This window comes from Chiloscyllium punctatum, chromosome X, assembly GCF_047496795.1.
Source record: "Chiloscyllium punctatum isolate Juve2018m chromosome X, sChiPun1.3, whole genome shotgun sequence".
Classification (NCBI taxonomy): Eukaryota; Metazoa; Chordata; class Chondrichthyes; order Orectolobiformes; family Hemiscylliidae; genus Chiloscyllium; species Chiloscyllium punctatum.
The window spans coordinates 10,159,165-10,175,641 of NC_092791.1; the positions used below are offsets into that span (position 1 = coordinate 10,159,165).

The 16,477-nt window shown below is 47.9% G+C and overlaps 1 protein-coding gene across 1 annotated transcript in view; it reads left to right on the forward strand.

The window, feature by feature from the left end:
* Window positions 1–16,477, forward strand: part of LOC140471184 (natural resistance-associated macrophage protein 2-like) — a 199,706-nt gene that overhangs the window by 67,712 nt on the left and 115,517 nt on the right. Inside the window, exon 8 of the mRNA XM_072567072.1 lies at window positions 15,788–15,858. Coding sequence (XP_072423173.1) covers window positions 15,788–15,858 — 71 coding nt within the window. The remainder of the gene's footprint in view (window positions 1–15,787; window positions 15,859–16,477) is intronic.

Sequence of the window (16,477 nt, forward strand, 5' to 3'; positions counted from 1 at the left end):
CCCTCCAGTCCATGCTAGCCAACCGGTTTACCATTCAGCCTCATCCCACATTCCAGCTATTGGGTCGATACTCTGTAGGGTTTACCGCTTCAAGCTGCATATCAAAACCGTTTCTGAAAGGTTGTGAGGGTTCTGTCTCTTGCACATAGCCAGACAGTAAGTTCCAGATCCCCGTTACCCTCTGGGTGAAACCATTTCCCCTCAATTCCTCTTGCCATCTCTATCTTATCTTAAATTCATGCCTCCTGACTATGGGCCCCACAACCAAGGGGAATAGGTCCTTCCTATTCTCTCTATCTGGGCCCCTCATTAGTCTCACCCTCAGTTCCAGGGAAAACAACTTCAGCATCACCAATCTTTCCAATAACTGAAAGTCTCCAGTCCTGGTAAATCTCCTCCACACCTTCTGTCATGCAATTACAACTTTCCGACAGTGCTGTGACCAGAACTGCACAAGATACTCCCGTTGTGGTCTAACTAGCATTTTATACAGCTCTTACATAACCTCCTAACTCTTAAAAGCTCCCACACCAGCCACCTTCATCGATCTGTGAACATGTACTCCAAGCTCTCTGTTGTTTTTTTATTTATTCATGGGATGTGGGTGTCGCTGGCCAGGCCAGCGTTAATATCCCATCCGTAATTGTCCAGCGGGCACTTAAGAGCCAACCATATTGCTGTGGGTCTGGAGAGTCACATGTAGGCCCAGACCAGATAAGGACTGCCATTTCCTTCCCTAAAGGGAACCAGATGGGTTTTTTTTTCTTGAGAATCCTGGGACTCTTCATTCAAATTCAATTCTGTGGTGGGATTTGAACTTTGTCGACAGAACATTACCTAGGTCTCTGGATTAACAGTCCAGCAAAAATAACATTAGGCCATCACCTCCCTTACACTCTCCAGTAAGAGAACTAATCCAGCAATCGACTGTTCCCCAGTGTTTCCCCACTCACAATATCAATTTCTCCCCTCATACAAATTCCGTCCTGTCATCTTTCTGTCCGGGTGACAAACTGTTTCCCTGAATAGACCCTGAAAGCTACAGAAAGACTTGCATTTATGCAGAGCTTCTCATAAACGTCAGACATCTTAAAGCACTAAAAGGCCAATGAAATCCTTTTGTGTTGAAGAGAAATCACTGTTGCAATGTAGGAATTGCAGCAGCCAAGTACTCAGCAAATTCGCACAAATGGCAATAATCGGTTTTATGTTGGTGATTCAGGAACAAATATCAGCCAGCAAGGACGCCTCTGCTTCTTCACATAATGCTAAGTGGTCTTTTACGGAAAAGTGACCTCGGTTTGACATTGTATCCAAAAGACAAGAGCTCTGACTGTGCAGCACTCCCGCAGTTCTGCACTGGAGTGTGAGCAGAGGTTTTAACTTGGGAATCAGGTTTGTAACTAGAAGTGACTGAGCGGCAGTTGATACCAATCTCTCTCAGTGACACAGCCTACCCAGCCACACACACTCCCACTGTGAACACAGTTAAAAATCACACAACACCAGATTATAGTCCAACAGGTTTATTTGGAACCACTAGCTTTTGGAACGCTGCTCCTTCATCAGGTGGTTGACAACTACCCTGTTACTCTCGCACCTATCGAGAGTTATATTTGCTATCATTTCCTCTAAATCTCTGGAACTATTCAGAGGCCTATAGAAAACTCCCAACAGGGTGATCTCTCCTTTCCTGTTTCTAACCTCAGCCCGTACTACCTCAGTAGATGAGTCCTTGAACGTCCTTTTTGCCACTGTAACACGGTCTTTGACTAACAATGCCACAATCCTTCCCCTCTTTTATCACCTTCTCTGTTCTTACTGAAACATCTAAATCCCAGAACCTGCAACAACTGTTCCTGTCCCTGCTCTATCCATGTCTCCGAAATGGCCACAACATCGGAGTCCCAGGTACCAACCCATGCTGCAAGTTCACCCACCTTATTCAGGATGCTGGAAAAGCGCTTTTCCAGCAACACATTTTTCAGCTCTGATCTCCAGCATCTGCAGTCCTCACTTTCTCCTTATTCCGGATGCTCCTGGCGTCGAAGTAGATACCCTTCAAAGCACCTTCCTGCTTGCCGGCGCCCTCTTGGGACCCTGAAACCTTATTTTGGACCTACCTACTCTCAACCTCCTCTACACCCGAATTACAATTTGGGTTCCCATCCCCCTGCTAAATTAGTTTAAATCCTCCCAAAGAGTATTAGCAAATTTGCCCCCCCAGGATATTGGTACCCATCTGGTTCAGGTGTAGATCATCCTGTTTGTAGAGGTCCCACCTACCCCAGAATGAGCCCCAATTATCCAGGCATCCAAAATCCTCCCTCCTGCACCATCCCTGTAACCACGTGTTCAACTCCTCTCTCTCCCTATTCCTCACCTTGCTAGCACATGGTACGGGCAATTAACCAGAGATAACAAATCTGTGGAAGCTCTAAGCTTCCACCCTAGCTCCCTGAATTTCTGCCTTAAATCCCCATCTCTTTCCCTACCTGTGTCGTTAGTGACTATGTGGACCACCACTTGGGGCTGCTCCCCCTCCCTCTCAAGGATTCCGAAAAAGCAATCCAACACAGCACAAATTCTGGCACCTGGGAGGCAACACACCAACCGTGAGTCTCTCTCGTCCCCACAGAACCTCCTGTCTGTCCCCTGAACTATGGAGTCCCCAATGACTACTGCTCTGTTCCTTTCCCCTCTTCCCTTCTGAGCAACAGGGACAGACTCTGTACCAGAGACCTGTACCCATGGCGTACCCCTGGTAAGTCATCCCCATCAACAGTACCGAAAACGAAATACTTGTTATTGAGGGGAATGGCCACGGGGGATCCCTGCACTGCCTCCCAGTTCCCTTTCTGTCCCCTGACGGTAACCCATCTACCTTCTTCTTGTACCTGAGGTGTGACTACCTCCCTGTAACTCCTCTCAACAACCCACTCCATCTCCCGAATGATCCAAAGTTCATCCAGCTCCAGCTCCCTAACGTGGTTTCCGAGGAGCTGGGGTTGGGTGCACTTCCCGCAGATGTAGTCAGCAGGAACACTAGTGGTGACGTTATACCTCCCACAGTCTGCAGGAGGAACATTCAACTGTCCTAACCTCCATTCCCACTATTCTAAATTCCCAATGAGCTGACTAAAAACTAAAAGAGTGGAAAAAAAAGACTAGTCATATGATCGATCTGGAGTACAGAGTCTTTTTTTTTTGGTTCGAGGAGGAGGTTGGGTGGGAGATACCACACGAGTAGTGTTTCGGGTAAAGCGATCACCCAAATATAAAGCCTCACTTACCCAGCAGTCCCGTGTCCCCTCCTGCTCAGTGTGCACCCCCTGAGTAATGTTTCCCCCAGTGATAGACCCTCCCTCAGTAATGTTTCCCCCAGTGATAGACCCTTCCTCAGTAATGTTTCCCGCAGTGATAGGCCCTCCCTCAGTAATTTTTCCCCCGTTGATAGACCCTCCCTCAGTAATGTATCCCCCATTGATAGACCCTCCCTCAGTAATGTTTCCCCCAGTGATAGACCCTCCCTCAGTAATGTTTCCCCCATTGATAGACCCTCCCTCAGTAATGTTTCCCCAGTGATAGACCCTCCCTCAGTAATGTTTCCCCCAGTGATAGACCTACCCTCAGTAATGTTTCCCCCAGTGATAGACCCTCCCTCAGTAATGTTTCCCTCAGTGATAGACCCTCCCTCAGTAATGTTTCCCCCAGGGATAGACCCTCCCTCAGTAATGTTTCCCCCGGTGATAGACCCTCCCTCAGTAATGTTTCTCCCAGGGATAGACCCTCCCTCAGTAATGTTTCCCCCGGTGATAGGTACTCCCTCAGTAATGTTTCCCCCAGTGATAGACCCTCCCTCAGTAATGTTTCCCTCAGTGATAGACCCTCCCTCAGTAATGTTTCCCCCAATGATAAGCCCTCACTCAGTAATGTTTCCCCCGGTGATAGACCCTCCCTCAGTATTGTTTCCCCCAGGGACAGACCCTCCCTCAGTAATGTTTCCCCCAGGGATAGACCCTCCCTCAGTAATGTTTCCCCCGGTGATAGACACTCCCTCAGTAATGTTTCCCCCGGTGATAGACCTTCCCTCAGTAATGTTTCCCCCAGGGATAGACCCTCCCTCAGTAATATTACCCCCGGTGATAGTCCTTCCCTCAGTAATGTTTCCCCCAGTGATAGGCCCTCCCTCAGTAATGTTTCCCCTATGATAAACCATCCCTCAGTAATGTTTCCCCCGGTGATAGGCCCTCCCTCAGTAGAGTATCCCCCAGTGATAGACCCTTCCTCAGTAATGTTTCCCCCAGTGATAGACCCTCCCTCAGTAATGTTTTCCCCAATGATAAGCCCTCTCTCAGTAATGTTTCCCCCGGTGATAGGCCCTACCTCAGTTATGTTTCCCCCAGTGATAGACCCTCACTCAGTAATGTTTCCCCCAGTGATTGACCCTCCCTCAGTAATGTTTCCCCCAATGATAAGCCCTCCCTCAGTAATGTTTCCCCCATTGATAGACCCTCCCTCAGTAATGTTCCCTCCGTTGATAGACCCTCCCTCAGTAATGTTTCCCCCAGTGATAGACCCTCCCTCAGTAATGTTTCCCTCAGTGATAGGCCCTCACTCAGTATTGTTTCCCCCAGTGATAGACCCTCCCTCAGTAATGTTTCACCCAGTGATAGGCCCTCCCTCAGTAATGTTTCCCCCAGTGATAGACCCTCCCTCAGTAATGTTTTCCTCAATGATAAGCCCTCTCTCAATAATGTTTCCCCCACTGATAGACCTTCCCTCAGTAATGTTTCCCCCAGTGATAGATCCTCCCTCAGTAATGTTTCCCCCAGTGATAGACCCTGCCTCAGTAATGTTTCCCCTATGGTAAACCACCCCTCAGTAATGTTTCCCCCAGTGATAGACCCTCCCTCAGAATTTTTTCCCCCTGTGTAGACCCTCCCTCAGTAATGTTTCCCCCAGAGATAAACCCTTCCTCATTAATGTTTCCCCCAGATTTAGACCCTCCCTTAGTAATGTTTCCCCCGGTGATAGGCTCTCCCTCAGTAGAGTATCCCCCAGTGATAGACCCTTCCTCAGTAATGTTTCCCCTGGTGATAGGCCCTCCCTCAGTAATGTTTCCCCCGGTGATAGGCCCTCCCTCAATAATGTTTCCCCCAGTGATAGACCCTCCCTCAGTAATGTTTCCCCCAGGGATAGACACTCCCTCAGGAATGTTTCCCCCAATGATAAGCCCTCCCTCAGTAATGTTGCCCCCGGTGATAGGTACTCCCTCAGTAATGTTTCCCCCAGTGATAGACCCTCCCTCAGTAATGTTTCCCCCAATGATAAGCCCTCACTCAGTAATGTTTCCCCCGGTGATAGACCCTCCCTCAGTATTGTTTCCCCCAGGGACAGACCCTCCCTCAGTAATGTTTCCCCCAGGGATAGACCCTCCCTCAGTAATGTTTCCCCCGGTGATAGACACTCCCTCAGTAATGTTTCCCCCGGTGATAGACCTTCCCTCAGTAATGTTTCCCCCAGGGATAGACCCTCCCTCAGTAATATTACCCCCGGTGATAGACCTTCCCTCAGTAATGTTTCCCCCAGTGATAGACCCTCCCTCAGTATTATTTCCCCCGGTGATAGGCCCTCCCTCAGTAATGTTTCCTCAGTGATAGACCCTCCCTCAGTAATGTTTCCCCCGGTGATAGGCCCTCCCTCAGTAATGTTTCCTCAGTGATAGACCCTCCCTCAGTAATGTTTCCCCCGGTGATAGACCCTCCCTCAGGAATGTTTCCCCCAGTGAAAGGCCCTCCCTCAGTAATGTTTCCCCTATGATAAACCATCCCTCAGTAATGTTTCCCCCGGTGATAGGCCCTCCCTCAGTAGAGTATCCCCCAGTGATAGACCCTTCCTCAGTAATGTTTCCCCCATTGATAGACCCTCCCTCAGTAATGTTTTCCCCAATGATAAGCCCTCTCTCAGTAATGTTTCCCCCGGTGATAGGCCCTCCCTCAGTTATGTTTCCCCCAGTGATAGACCCTCACTCAGTAATGTTTCCCCCAGTGATCGACCCTCCCTCAGTAATGTTTCCCCCAATGATAAGCCCTCCCTCAGTAATGTTTCCCCCATTGATAGACCCTCCCTCAGTAATGTTCCCTCCGTTGATAGACCCTCCCTCAGTAATGTTTCCCCCAGTGATAGACCCTCCCTCAGTAATGTTTCCCTCAGTGATAGGCCCTCACTCAGTATTGTTTCCCCCAGTGATAGACCCTCCCTCAGTAATGTTTCCCCCAGTGATAGGCCCTCCCTCAGTAATGTTTCCCCCAGTGATAGACCCTCCCTCAGTAATGTTTTCCTCAATGATAAGCCCTCTCTCAGTAATGTTTCCCCCATTGATAGACCTTCCCTCAGTAATGTTTCCCCCAGTGATAGACCCTCCCTCAGTAATGTTTCCCCCAGTGATAGACCCTGCCTCAGTAATGTTTCCCCCAGTGATAGGCCCTGCCTCAGTAATGTTTCCCCTATGGTAAACCATCCCTCAGTAATGTTTCCCCCAGTGATAGACCCTCCCTCAGTATTGTTTCCCCCAGTGTAGACCCTCCCTCAGTAATGTTTCCCCCAGAGATAAACCCTTCCTCATTAATGTTTCCCCCAGATTTAGACCCTCCCTCAGTAATATTTCCCCCGGTGATAGGCCCTCCCTCAGTAATGTTTCCCCTGGTGATAGGCCCTCCCTCAGTAATGTTTCCCCCGGTGATAGGCCCTCCCTCAATAATGTTTCCCCCAGTGATAGACCTTGCCTCAGTAATGTTTCCCCTATGGTAAACCATCCCTCAGTAATGTTTCCCCCAGTGATAGGCCCTGCCTCAGTAATGTTTCCCCCAGTGATAGACCCTTCCTCATTAATGTTTCCCCCAGTTATAGACTCTCCCTCAGTAATGTTTCCCCAGTGATAGGCCCTCCCTCAGTAGAGTATCCCCCAGTGATTGACCCTTCCTCAGTAATGTTTCCCCCGGTGATAGGCCCTCCCTCAGTAATGTTTCCCCCACTGATAGACCCTCCCTCAGTAATGTTTCCCCCAATGATAAGCCCTCCCTCAGTAATGTTTCCCCTGTTGATAGACCCTCCCTCAGTAATGTTTCCCCCAGTGATAGACACTCCCTCAGTAATGTTTCCCCCAGGGATAGATCCTCCCTCAGTAATGTTTCCCCCAGTGATCGACCCTCCCTCAGTAATGTTTCCCCCAATGATAAGCCCTCCCTCAGTAATGTTTCCCCTATGATAAACCATCCCTCAGTAATGTTTCCCCCGGTGCTAGGCCCTCCCTCAGTAGAGTATCCCCTGTGATAGACCCTCCCTCAGTAATGTTTCCCCCAATGATAAGCCCTCCCTCAGTAATGTTTCCCCCGGTGGTAGGCCCTCCCTCAGTAATGTTTCCCCCAGTGATAGACCCTTCCTCAGTAATGTTTCCCCCAGTGATAGACCCTCCCTCAGTAATGTTACCCCCATTGATAGACCCTCCCTCAGTAATGTTTCCCCCAGTGATAGACCCTCCCTCAGTAATGTTTCCCCCAGTGATAGACCCTTCCTCTTTAATGTTTCCCCCAGTGATAGACCCTTCCTCATTAATGTTTCCCCCAGTGATAGACCCTCCCTCAGTAATGTTTCCCCCAGTGATAGACCCTTCCTCATTAATGTTTCCCCCAGTGATAGACCCTCCCTCAGTAATGTTTCCCCCAGTGATAGGCCCTGCCTCAGTAATGTTTTCCCCAGGGATAGACCCTCACTCAGTAATGTTTCCCCCGGTGATAGACCCTCCCTCAATAATGTTTCCCCCAGTGATAGGCCCTGCCTCAGTAATGTTTCCCCTATGATAAACCATCCCTCAATAATGTTTCCCCCGGTGATAGGCCCTCCCTCAGTAGAGTATCCCCCAGTGATAGACCCTTCCTCAGTAATGTTTCCCCCGGTGATAGGCCCTCCCTCAGTAATGTTTCCCCCAATGATAAGCCCTCCCTCAGTAATGTTTCCCCCGTTGATAGACCCTCCCTCAGTAATGTTTCCCCCAGTGATCGACCCTCCCTCAGTAATGTTTCCCCCAATGATAAGCCCTCCCTCAGTAATGTTTCCCCTATGATAAACCATCCCTCAGTAATGTTTCCCCCGGTGATAGGCCCTCCCTCAGTAGAGTATCCCCCAGTGATAGACCCTTCCTCAGTAATGTTTCCCCCAGTGATAGACCCTCCCTCAGTAATGTTTCCCCCGGTGATAGACCCTCCCTCAGTAATGTTTCTCCCGTTAATAGACCCTCCCTCAGTAATGTTTCCCCCAGTGATAGACCCTCCCTCAGTATCGTTTCCCCCAGTGATAGACCCTCCCTCAGTAATGTTTCCCCCAGTCATAGGTCATTCCTCATTAATGTTTACCCCAGGGATAGAACCTCCCTCAGTAATGTTTCCCCCAATGATAAGCCACCCCTCAGTAATGTTTCCCCCGTTGATAGACCCTCCCTCAGTAATGTTTCCCCCAGTGATAGACCCTCCCTCCGTAATGTTTCCCCCAGGGATAGATCCTCCCTCAGTAATGTTTCCCCCAGTGATAGACCCTCCCTCAGTAATGTTTCCCCCAGTGATAGACCCTCCCTCAGTAATGTTTCCCCCGGTGATAGACCCTTCCTCAGTAATTTTTCCCCCAATGATAGACCCTTCCTCAGTCATGTTTCCCCCGGTGATAGACCCTCCCTCAGTAAAGTTTCCCCCATTGATAGACCCTCCCTCAGTAATGTTTCCCCCGTTGATAGGCCTTCCCTCAGTAATGTTTCCCCCAGTGATAGACCCTCCCTCAGTAATGTTTCCCCCAGTGATAGACCCTGCCTCAGTAATGTTTCCCCCAGTGATAGACCCTGCCTCAGTAATGTTTCCCCCAGTGATAGCCTCTCAGCCAGTCGGAGATTCTCTCTCCAGGCTCGCTGTCTCCGTGTGCTGTTCATGACAGTTGCTCTCTCCAGGACTGTTTGTCCCCTCCTGGGCCATGATTTGGTCTTTGTGCTGCTCTCTGATTGCCTCTCTGGGTCAGTGAGAATCCCCCCGATGTCTCACTGAGATTCAGCCCACCTTCGCCTTCCATTATCAAGTTTCTCATCAGAACACCTCTTTGTTTTCTTTTTGTCCACGGGATGTGGGTGCCACTGGCTAGGCCCACCATTTATTACCCATCCTTAATTGCCCAGGGACAGTTGACAGTCCACCACATTGGCTGTGGGTCTGGAGTCACTTGTCGGCCCAGATCAGGTAAGGACGGCAGTTTCTTTCCCTGAAGGACATGTGTGTACCAGATTGGTTTTTATAACAATTGACCATGGTTCCATGGTCATCATTAGGCCAGCATTTTATTTCCAGGTTCGTACTGAATTCAGACTTCACTATCCTTCATCATGAGATCCAAGCCAAAATCCCCAGAACATTAGCCTGAGGTTCTCAATTACCAGCCAATAATATTGCCACTCTGCTGCCACCTTTTCCTCTACTGTCCGCAATCCCTCCCGTCTCTCCCTAACCCCACCAGATCAACCCTCTTGTGCACTTGGTCAACATCCAAGCCCTGCATAGCCTGAACCTGCGACCTTCAGAGGAAGACCTATTCAAGCCAGGTGGTTCACTGGCACCGTGGTTAACAGGCTTAAACCTGAAACTGGGCTTGTTATTGAAGGATTGTTATGGACACCTTCCCAGGTTGGGCTGCCAGGTGGCAGATGCTGTTCAATGTGAAGCACAGCTACTTAACGTCTCTTGCCAGAAAGCAGAGGAAGATGTGTTTGATGCTCTTCATCAGGACTGAAGGGCAAGAATGCCACATCTCAAAGGTTGCCACAATGTATATTGCATGAGGATACCAATTGGTTGACTGATAGAGCCACTGACTCGGAATTTACCTGCCAGCCATCAATATCCTCTTCCCATGGAGTGGAAATTACGATTTGGTATTCTTGCGATTCTGTCAAGTTATGACAACGCATCTCCTTTTTCCAGCAACACACAAATCTGTTCAACCCAGCAGCTGCTGCAGATGGATTGTGGGAGGGTGAGTGTGTCCACTTGGCAGTGGGTGAACTGAGACAGCAGGGAAAGAATTTCATTCTACGGCACACTGTCTGTAGTCTCAGGAAGCTGACCATAAGGACAAGCAGCGGGGTGAAAGATTGGAGATTGGGGAGGCACAATTGCCCAGTATAAGCTGTGAACCCCAGGAAGAGAGCAGTAGAGGGCGATCTCACCAGAGTACCCAGATAGTGCTCGGAAAGGAAAATAGGAGCAAGAGTGATGAGGTAGCAACCTATATATACGACACAATGCTCAGACTACAATTTGGTGTGTGCAATTTAGAGCATGCCTTTATAAAGTGGACAGGAAATCCATCCAGAGTGCACAAGTCTAGCTTCCCCAGTACGCTGCCAATGGTTCTAAGGAGGGGGCTGAAATACAGAGCTCAGTTCTCTCCCCCTTTTTCAAGTTTGGTTTGGAAACTGAAGTATACAGGCCAGTGATTCAAAGGAGAATCCAATCGACTCAGAGTGAAGCAGGGAGGTCTCCGAAGAGACTCACTGAAGTTTTATTTGAAATCCTAAAGGATGGGGGAGAAGATGCACGCTTGCTCTGATGAGGGGTCACCTTATGCAAAGGTGTATGGAAAGGTAGACTGGGTGGTGAAAGAAGGCATTTGCTATCATAGAGTCATAGTCGTGGAGTAATGCACCACAGAAACAGACCCTTTGGTCCAACTCATTCATGCTGGCCTGATATCCTAAATTGATCTTGTTCCATTTGCCAGCACTTTGCCTATAGCCTTCTAAATCCTTCCTATTCATGTATCCATCCAGATACATTAAATGTAACTCAAACCACATCCTCTGGCAGCTCATTCCATACCCGTACCACCCTCTGTGTGAAAAGGTTGCCCCTTGGGCCCCTTTTATATCTTTCCCCTCTCACCCTAAACTTATACCCTCTAATTCTGGACTGCCCCAACCCAAGGAAAAGACCTTGGCTATTCACCCTATCCATGTCCCCCTTGACTTTATAAACCTCTATAAGGTCACCCCTCAGTCTCCGACGCTCCAGAGAAAACAGCCCCAGCCTGTTCAGCCTCTCCCTGTAGCTCAGATCCTCCAACCCTGGCAACATGTAAATCTTGTAAATCTTGTAAATCTTTTCTGGACCCTTTCAAGTTTCACAACATCCTTTCTACAAGGAAGGAGACCAGAATTGCACACAATATTCTAAAAGTGGCCTAACCAATGTCCTGTCCAGCTGCAACATGACCTCCCAGCTCCTGTATTCAATGCTCTGACCAATAAAGGTCAGATGGAGCATGAGGTCGAAATTTGGGTGGAAATTAGGAATTCCAAGAAGAAAGATTCACTGATAGGCGTAGTCTATAGGCCACCAAATAATAACATCACATTGGGCCAGGCCATAAACAAGGAAATAACTAATGCCGGCAAAAATGGTACTGCTATTATTATGGGGGATTTTAATCTACATGTAGATTGGTCAAGCCAGCTTGGTCAGGGTAGCCTTGAGGAGGTGTTCATTGACTCTTTCTGTTATAGTTTTCTTGAACAGTATGGAATGGAACCAAAGAGGGATCAAGCTATCCTAGATCTGGTCCTGTGCAAAGAGGCAGGAATAATTACTGACCTCATAATTACGGATCCTCTCGGAAAGAGCGATCATAGTGTGGTTGAATTTAGAACACAGATGGAGAGTGTCAAGATAAAATCCAATACCAGGGTCCTGTGCTTGAATAAGGGGGGCTATGAGTGAATGAGAGAGGACCTGGCCAAAGCAGACTGGAAGCAGAGACGATATGGTGCGACAGTTGACGAACAGTGGAGGACTTTCAAAGAAATTTTTCAAAGTGCTCAGCAAAAGTATATTCCAGGGAGAAGGAAAGACTGGAAGAGGAGGGGTAACCTGCCAGGAATGTCTAAGGAAGTAAGGCAGGCACTCAAAGTGAAAGAGAAGGCATACAAAGTGGCCAAAAACAGCAGGAATCTAGAAGATTGGGAAAACTTTAAAAGTCAACAGAAAGCTACAAAAAGAGCTATGAAGAAAAGTATAATCGAGTATGAGAAAAAAACCTAGCACAGAATATAAAAACAGATAGCAGAAATTTCTATAAATAAATAAAACAAAGAAGAGTGGCTAAAGTAAATGTTGGTCCTTTAGAGGATGAGAAGGGCCAGTTAGTTATGGGATATGAGGAAATGGCTGAGGCACTGAACAGGTACTTTGCATCAGTCTTCACAGTGGAGGACACTAATAACATGCCAGAAAGTGACAAAGAGACGAAGGTAGGTGAGGACCTGGAAACAATTATTATTACGGAAGAGCTAGCATTGGGTAAGCTAATGGAGCTAAGGATAGATGAGTCTCCTGGCCCTGATGGAATGCATCCCAGAGTACTAAAAGAGATGGTGGGAGAAATAGCAGGTGGACTGGTGGTAATTTTCCAAAAGTCGCTGGACTCTGGGGCAGTCCCAGCAGATTGGAAAACAGCAAATGTGACGCCAACTGTTTACAAAAGGAGGTCGACAAAAGATGGGTAATTATAGATCGGTTAGGTTAACCTCTGTCGTGGGGAAGACTCTTGAGTCTATTATCAAGGAAGAAATAGCAGGGCATCTCAAAATAAGTTGTCCCATTGTACAGACGCAGCATGGGTTCATGAAGGGCAGGTCATGCTTCACAAATCTTTTGAAATTCTATGAAAACATTTCAAGCAAAGTGGACCACGGGGACCCAGTGGATGTGGTGTCCCTAGATTTCCAAAAGGCCTTTGACAAGGTGCCGCACATGAGGCTGCTGCATAAGATAAGGATGCATGGTGTCAGGGTTAGAGTATTATTGTGGATCGAGGATTGCTTGACTGACAGGAAGCAAAGAGTAGGAATAAATGAGTGCTATTCTGGCTGGCAATCAGTGACTCGTGGTGTGCCTCAGGGATCGGTGTTGGGACCATAATTATTTACAATTTATGTCGATGCTTTGGAGTTGGGGACCCCCACGTGTAGGGTGTCAAAGTTTGCAGATGACACTAAGATGAGTGGCAGAGCGAAATGTGCAGAAGACTGTGAAACTTTGCAGAGGAACGTAGATACATTGAGTGAGTGGGCAAAGGTCTGGCAGATAAAATACAATGTCAGTAAGTGTGAAGTCATCCATTTTGGTTGGAGTAACAGCAAAATAGATTATTACTTGAATGGTAACAAATGGCAGTATGCTGCTGTGCAGAGGGAGCTGGGTGTCCTTGTGCATGAATCACTGAGGGTTGGTCTGCTGGTACAACAGCTCATTAGGAAGGCAAATGGAATTTTGTCCTTAATTGGTAAAGGGATTGAGTTTAAAAGCAGGGAGGTTATGTTGCAGCTGTACAAGGTGCTGGAGAGACCACACCCGGAATACTGTGTGCAGGTTTGGTCTCCTCATTTGAGAAAGGACGTGCTGGCACTGGAGGGAGTGCAGAAGAGGTTCATGAGGTTGATTCCGGAGTTGAGGGGGGTCAGCTTATGATGAGAGACTGAGTAGACTGGGATTAGACTGGATTAGACTGGGATTTTCAGAAGAATGGAGGGGATCTTATAAAAACATGTCAAATTATGAAGGGAATCGATAAAATTGAAAGAGGATGTTTCCACTAATAAGTGTGACTAGGACAAAGGAGCAGATTAAGGACTGAACTGAGAAGGAACTTCTTCACTCGGAGGGTTGTGAATCGATGGAATTCCCTGCCCAGGGAAGTAGTTGATGCTATTTCAGTAATCGCTTTTAAAGCTAAGGTAGATACTTTTTTTTGAAAAATAAAGGAATTAAGAGATTTGGTGAAAACGTGGGTAAGTGGAGCAGAGTCCACAAAAAGATTCGCCATGATCTTGTTGATTGGCAGAGCAGGCCTACTCCTGCTCCTGGTCCTTATGTTCTATGTTCTATACCAAACGCCTCCTTCACGATCCTAATCACCTGTGACTCCATTTTCAAAGAACTATGAACCTGCACTCCGAGGTCAAAGGTTCAGCAATACTCCCCAGGACCTTACCATTAACTGTATAGGTTCTGCCCTGATTTGCCTTTCCAAAATGCAGCACCTCACATTTATCTAAATTAAACTCCGTCTGCCCCTCCTTGGCCCATTAGCCCATTTGATCAAGATCCTGTTGTACTCTGAGGTAATGTTCTTCACTGTCCAATGCACCTCCAATTTGTTTGAGTTTATTGGTCAGTGCATTGAGTGGAGGAGTTGGGAGGTCATGTTGTGGCTGTATACCTCATTGGTTCAGCCACTTTTGAAATGCTGCGTGCAATTCTGGTCTCCCTACTATAGGAAAGATGTTGTGTAACTTAAAACGGTTCAGGAAGGATTTACAAGGATGGTGCCAGGATTGGAGGGTTTGAGCTACAGGGAGAGGCTGAATAAGCTAGGGCTGTCTTCTCTGGAGCGTCGGAGGCTGAGGGGTGACCTTATAGAGGTTTACAAAATCATGAGGGGCATGGATAGGATAAATAGACAAAGTCTTTTCCCTGGGGTCAGGGAGCCCAGAACTAGAGGGGCATAGGTTTAGGGTGAGAGGGGAAAGATATAAAAGGGACCTAAGGGGCTACGTTTTCACACAGAGGGTGGTACGTGTATGGAATGAGCTGCCAGAGGAAGTGGTGGAGGCTGGTACAATTGCGACTTTTAAAAGGCATTTGGATGGGTATATGAATAGGAAGGGCTTAGAAGGATATGGGCCAAGTGCTGGCAAATGGGACTAGATTAATTTGGATATCTGGTTGACATGGATGGGTTGGACCGAAGGGTCTGTTTCCGTGCTGTACATTGCTATGACTCTAAATGTCTTCAGACAGAAGATTGCTGCGATTCTTCCGACATTGCACGTCCGATTACTTCATTGGCTGAAAAGGGTTTTGAACATATCTTGAAGTCCTGAAAGGAACAATCTCCATGGGAGTCTTTCTCTCTTTGTCTGTACTGAATGTTTGACCAAGAAAGACTACAAGCACCAATAGGATTGTTTCCAGCAGAAAATTGGGAATTGTTTGACGGTGAGGGCGAATTGGGATTCAATCCGGCAAAGAGCTGGCACAAATAGCATTGTTGCAAACTGTGAATGTATCTGGTTCTGTCAAGTCACCCCTGCATTACTTTTAGCGATCCAAAATGAGCAAGCACCATGAGGGCTGTGCTGGCATCTTGGCGACTTGCTTCTCGCAAATGGTGTCCCGTCCGGTTTTGCAGTGTCAGGATTCAGGCTGGTATTCTGCCAGACAGTGCACAGTCACAGACAGGGTCAAAATACTGGAAGTTCCTCCCTCACAATGTTCTACTGCCTGTGGACTGTAACGGTTCAAGAGGGCAAGTCACCACCACCGTCTCAAAGGGCAACTAGGGATGGGCAATCGAGACAGTGACACCAGCATCCCATGACTGGATTTGAAAAAAAGGTAAAAACAAGGACTGCAGATGCTGGAAACCAGATTCTAGATTCGAGTGGTGCTGGAAAAGCACAGCAGGTCAGGCAGCGTCCGAGGAGCAGGAAAATCGACGTTTCGGGCCAAAGCCCTTCATCAGGAACAGACGTCTGTTCCTGATGAAGGGCTTTTGCCCGAAACGTCGATTTTCCTGCTCCTCGGACGCTGCCTGACCTGCTGTGCTTTTCCAGCACCACTCGAATCTAGAATCTGGATTTGAAAAAACTCAACTGCCGAATTGTTTCTCTTACCACATCTTCTTTATTGTTTAGGATTCCCCTGTGGGGAGGAGTGCTAATTACGATTATAGACACCTTCTTCTTCCTCTTCTTGGATAAGTACGGTAAGATCGGTGTAACGTGAAGACTTTTGCGAACGAGTATTCTTCCTTGTACATTGCAAGGGTCCCTCGCCAACCTTTGCCATGATTTCACATTCAGTTGTTCGTGTCTGTGTTGACCCATCTGATGCTCTTTGTTGTGGGCACAGGGAGGCAATGGCCCAGTCGTGTTGTCGCTTGACCGTAAATCCAAAATCCCAGCAAAATCCCAGCGGCACGGTGGCACAGTGGTTAGCACTGCTGCCTCACAGCGCCAGAGACCTGGGTTCAATTCCCGCCTCAGGCGACTGACTGTGTGGAGTTTGCACGTTCTCCCCGTGTCTGCGTGGGTTTCCTCCGGGTGCTCCGGTTTCCTCCCACAGTCCAAAGATGTGCAGGTCAGGTGAATTGGCCAGGGTAAATTGCCCGTAGTGTAGGTAAGGGGTAGATGTAGATGTATGGGTGGGTTACGCTTCGGCGGGGCGGTGTGGACTTGTTGGGCCGAAGGGCCTGTTTCCACACTGTAGGTAATCTAAATCTAATCTAATCTAAAATCTAAAGTCCTAGGGACCTGGGTTTGAATCCTGTCACAGCTGGTGGTGGCATTTGAATTCAATAAAATCTGGAATTAAGAGTCTAATAA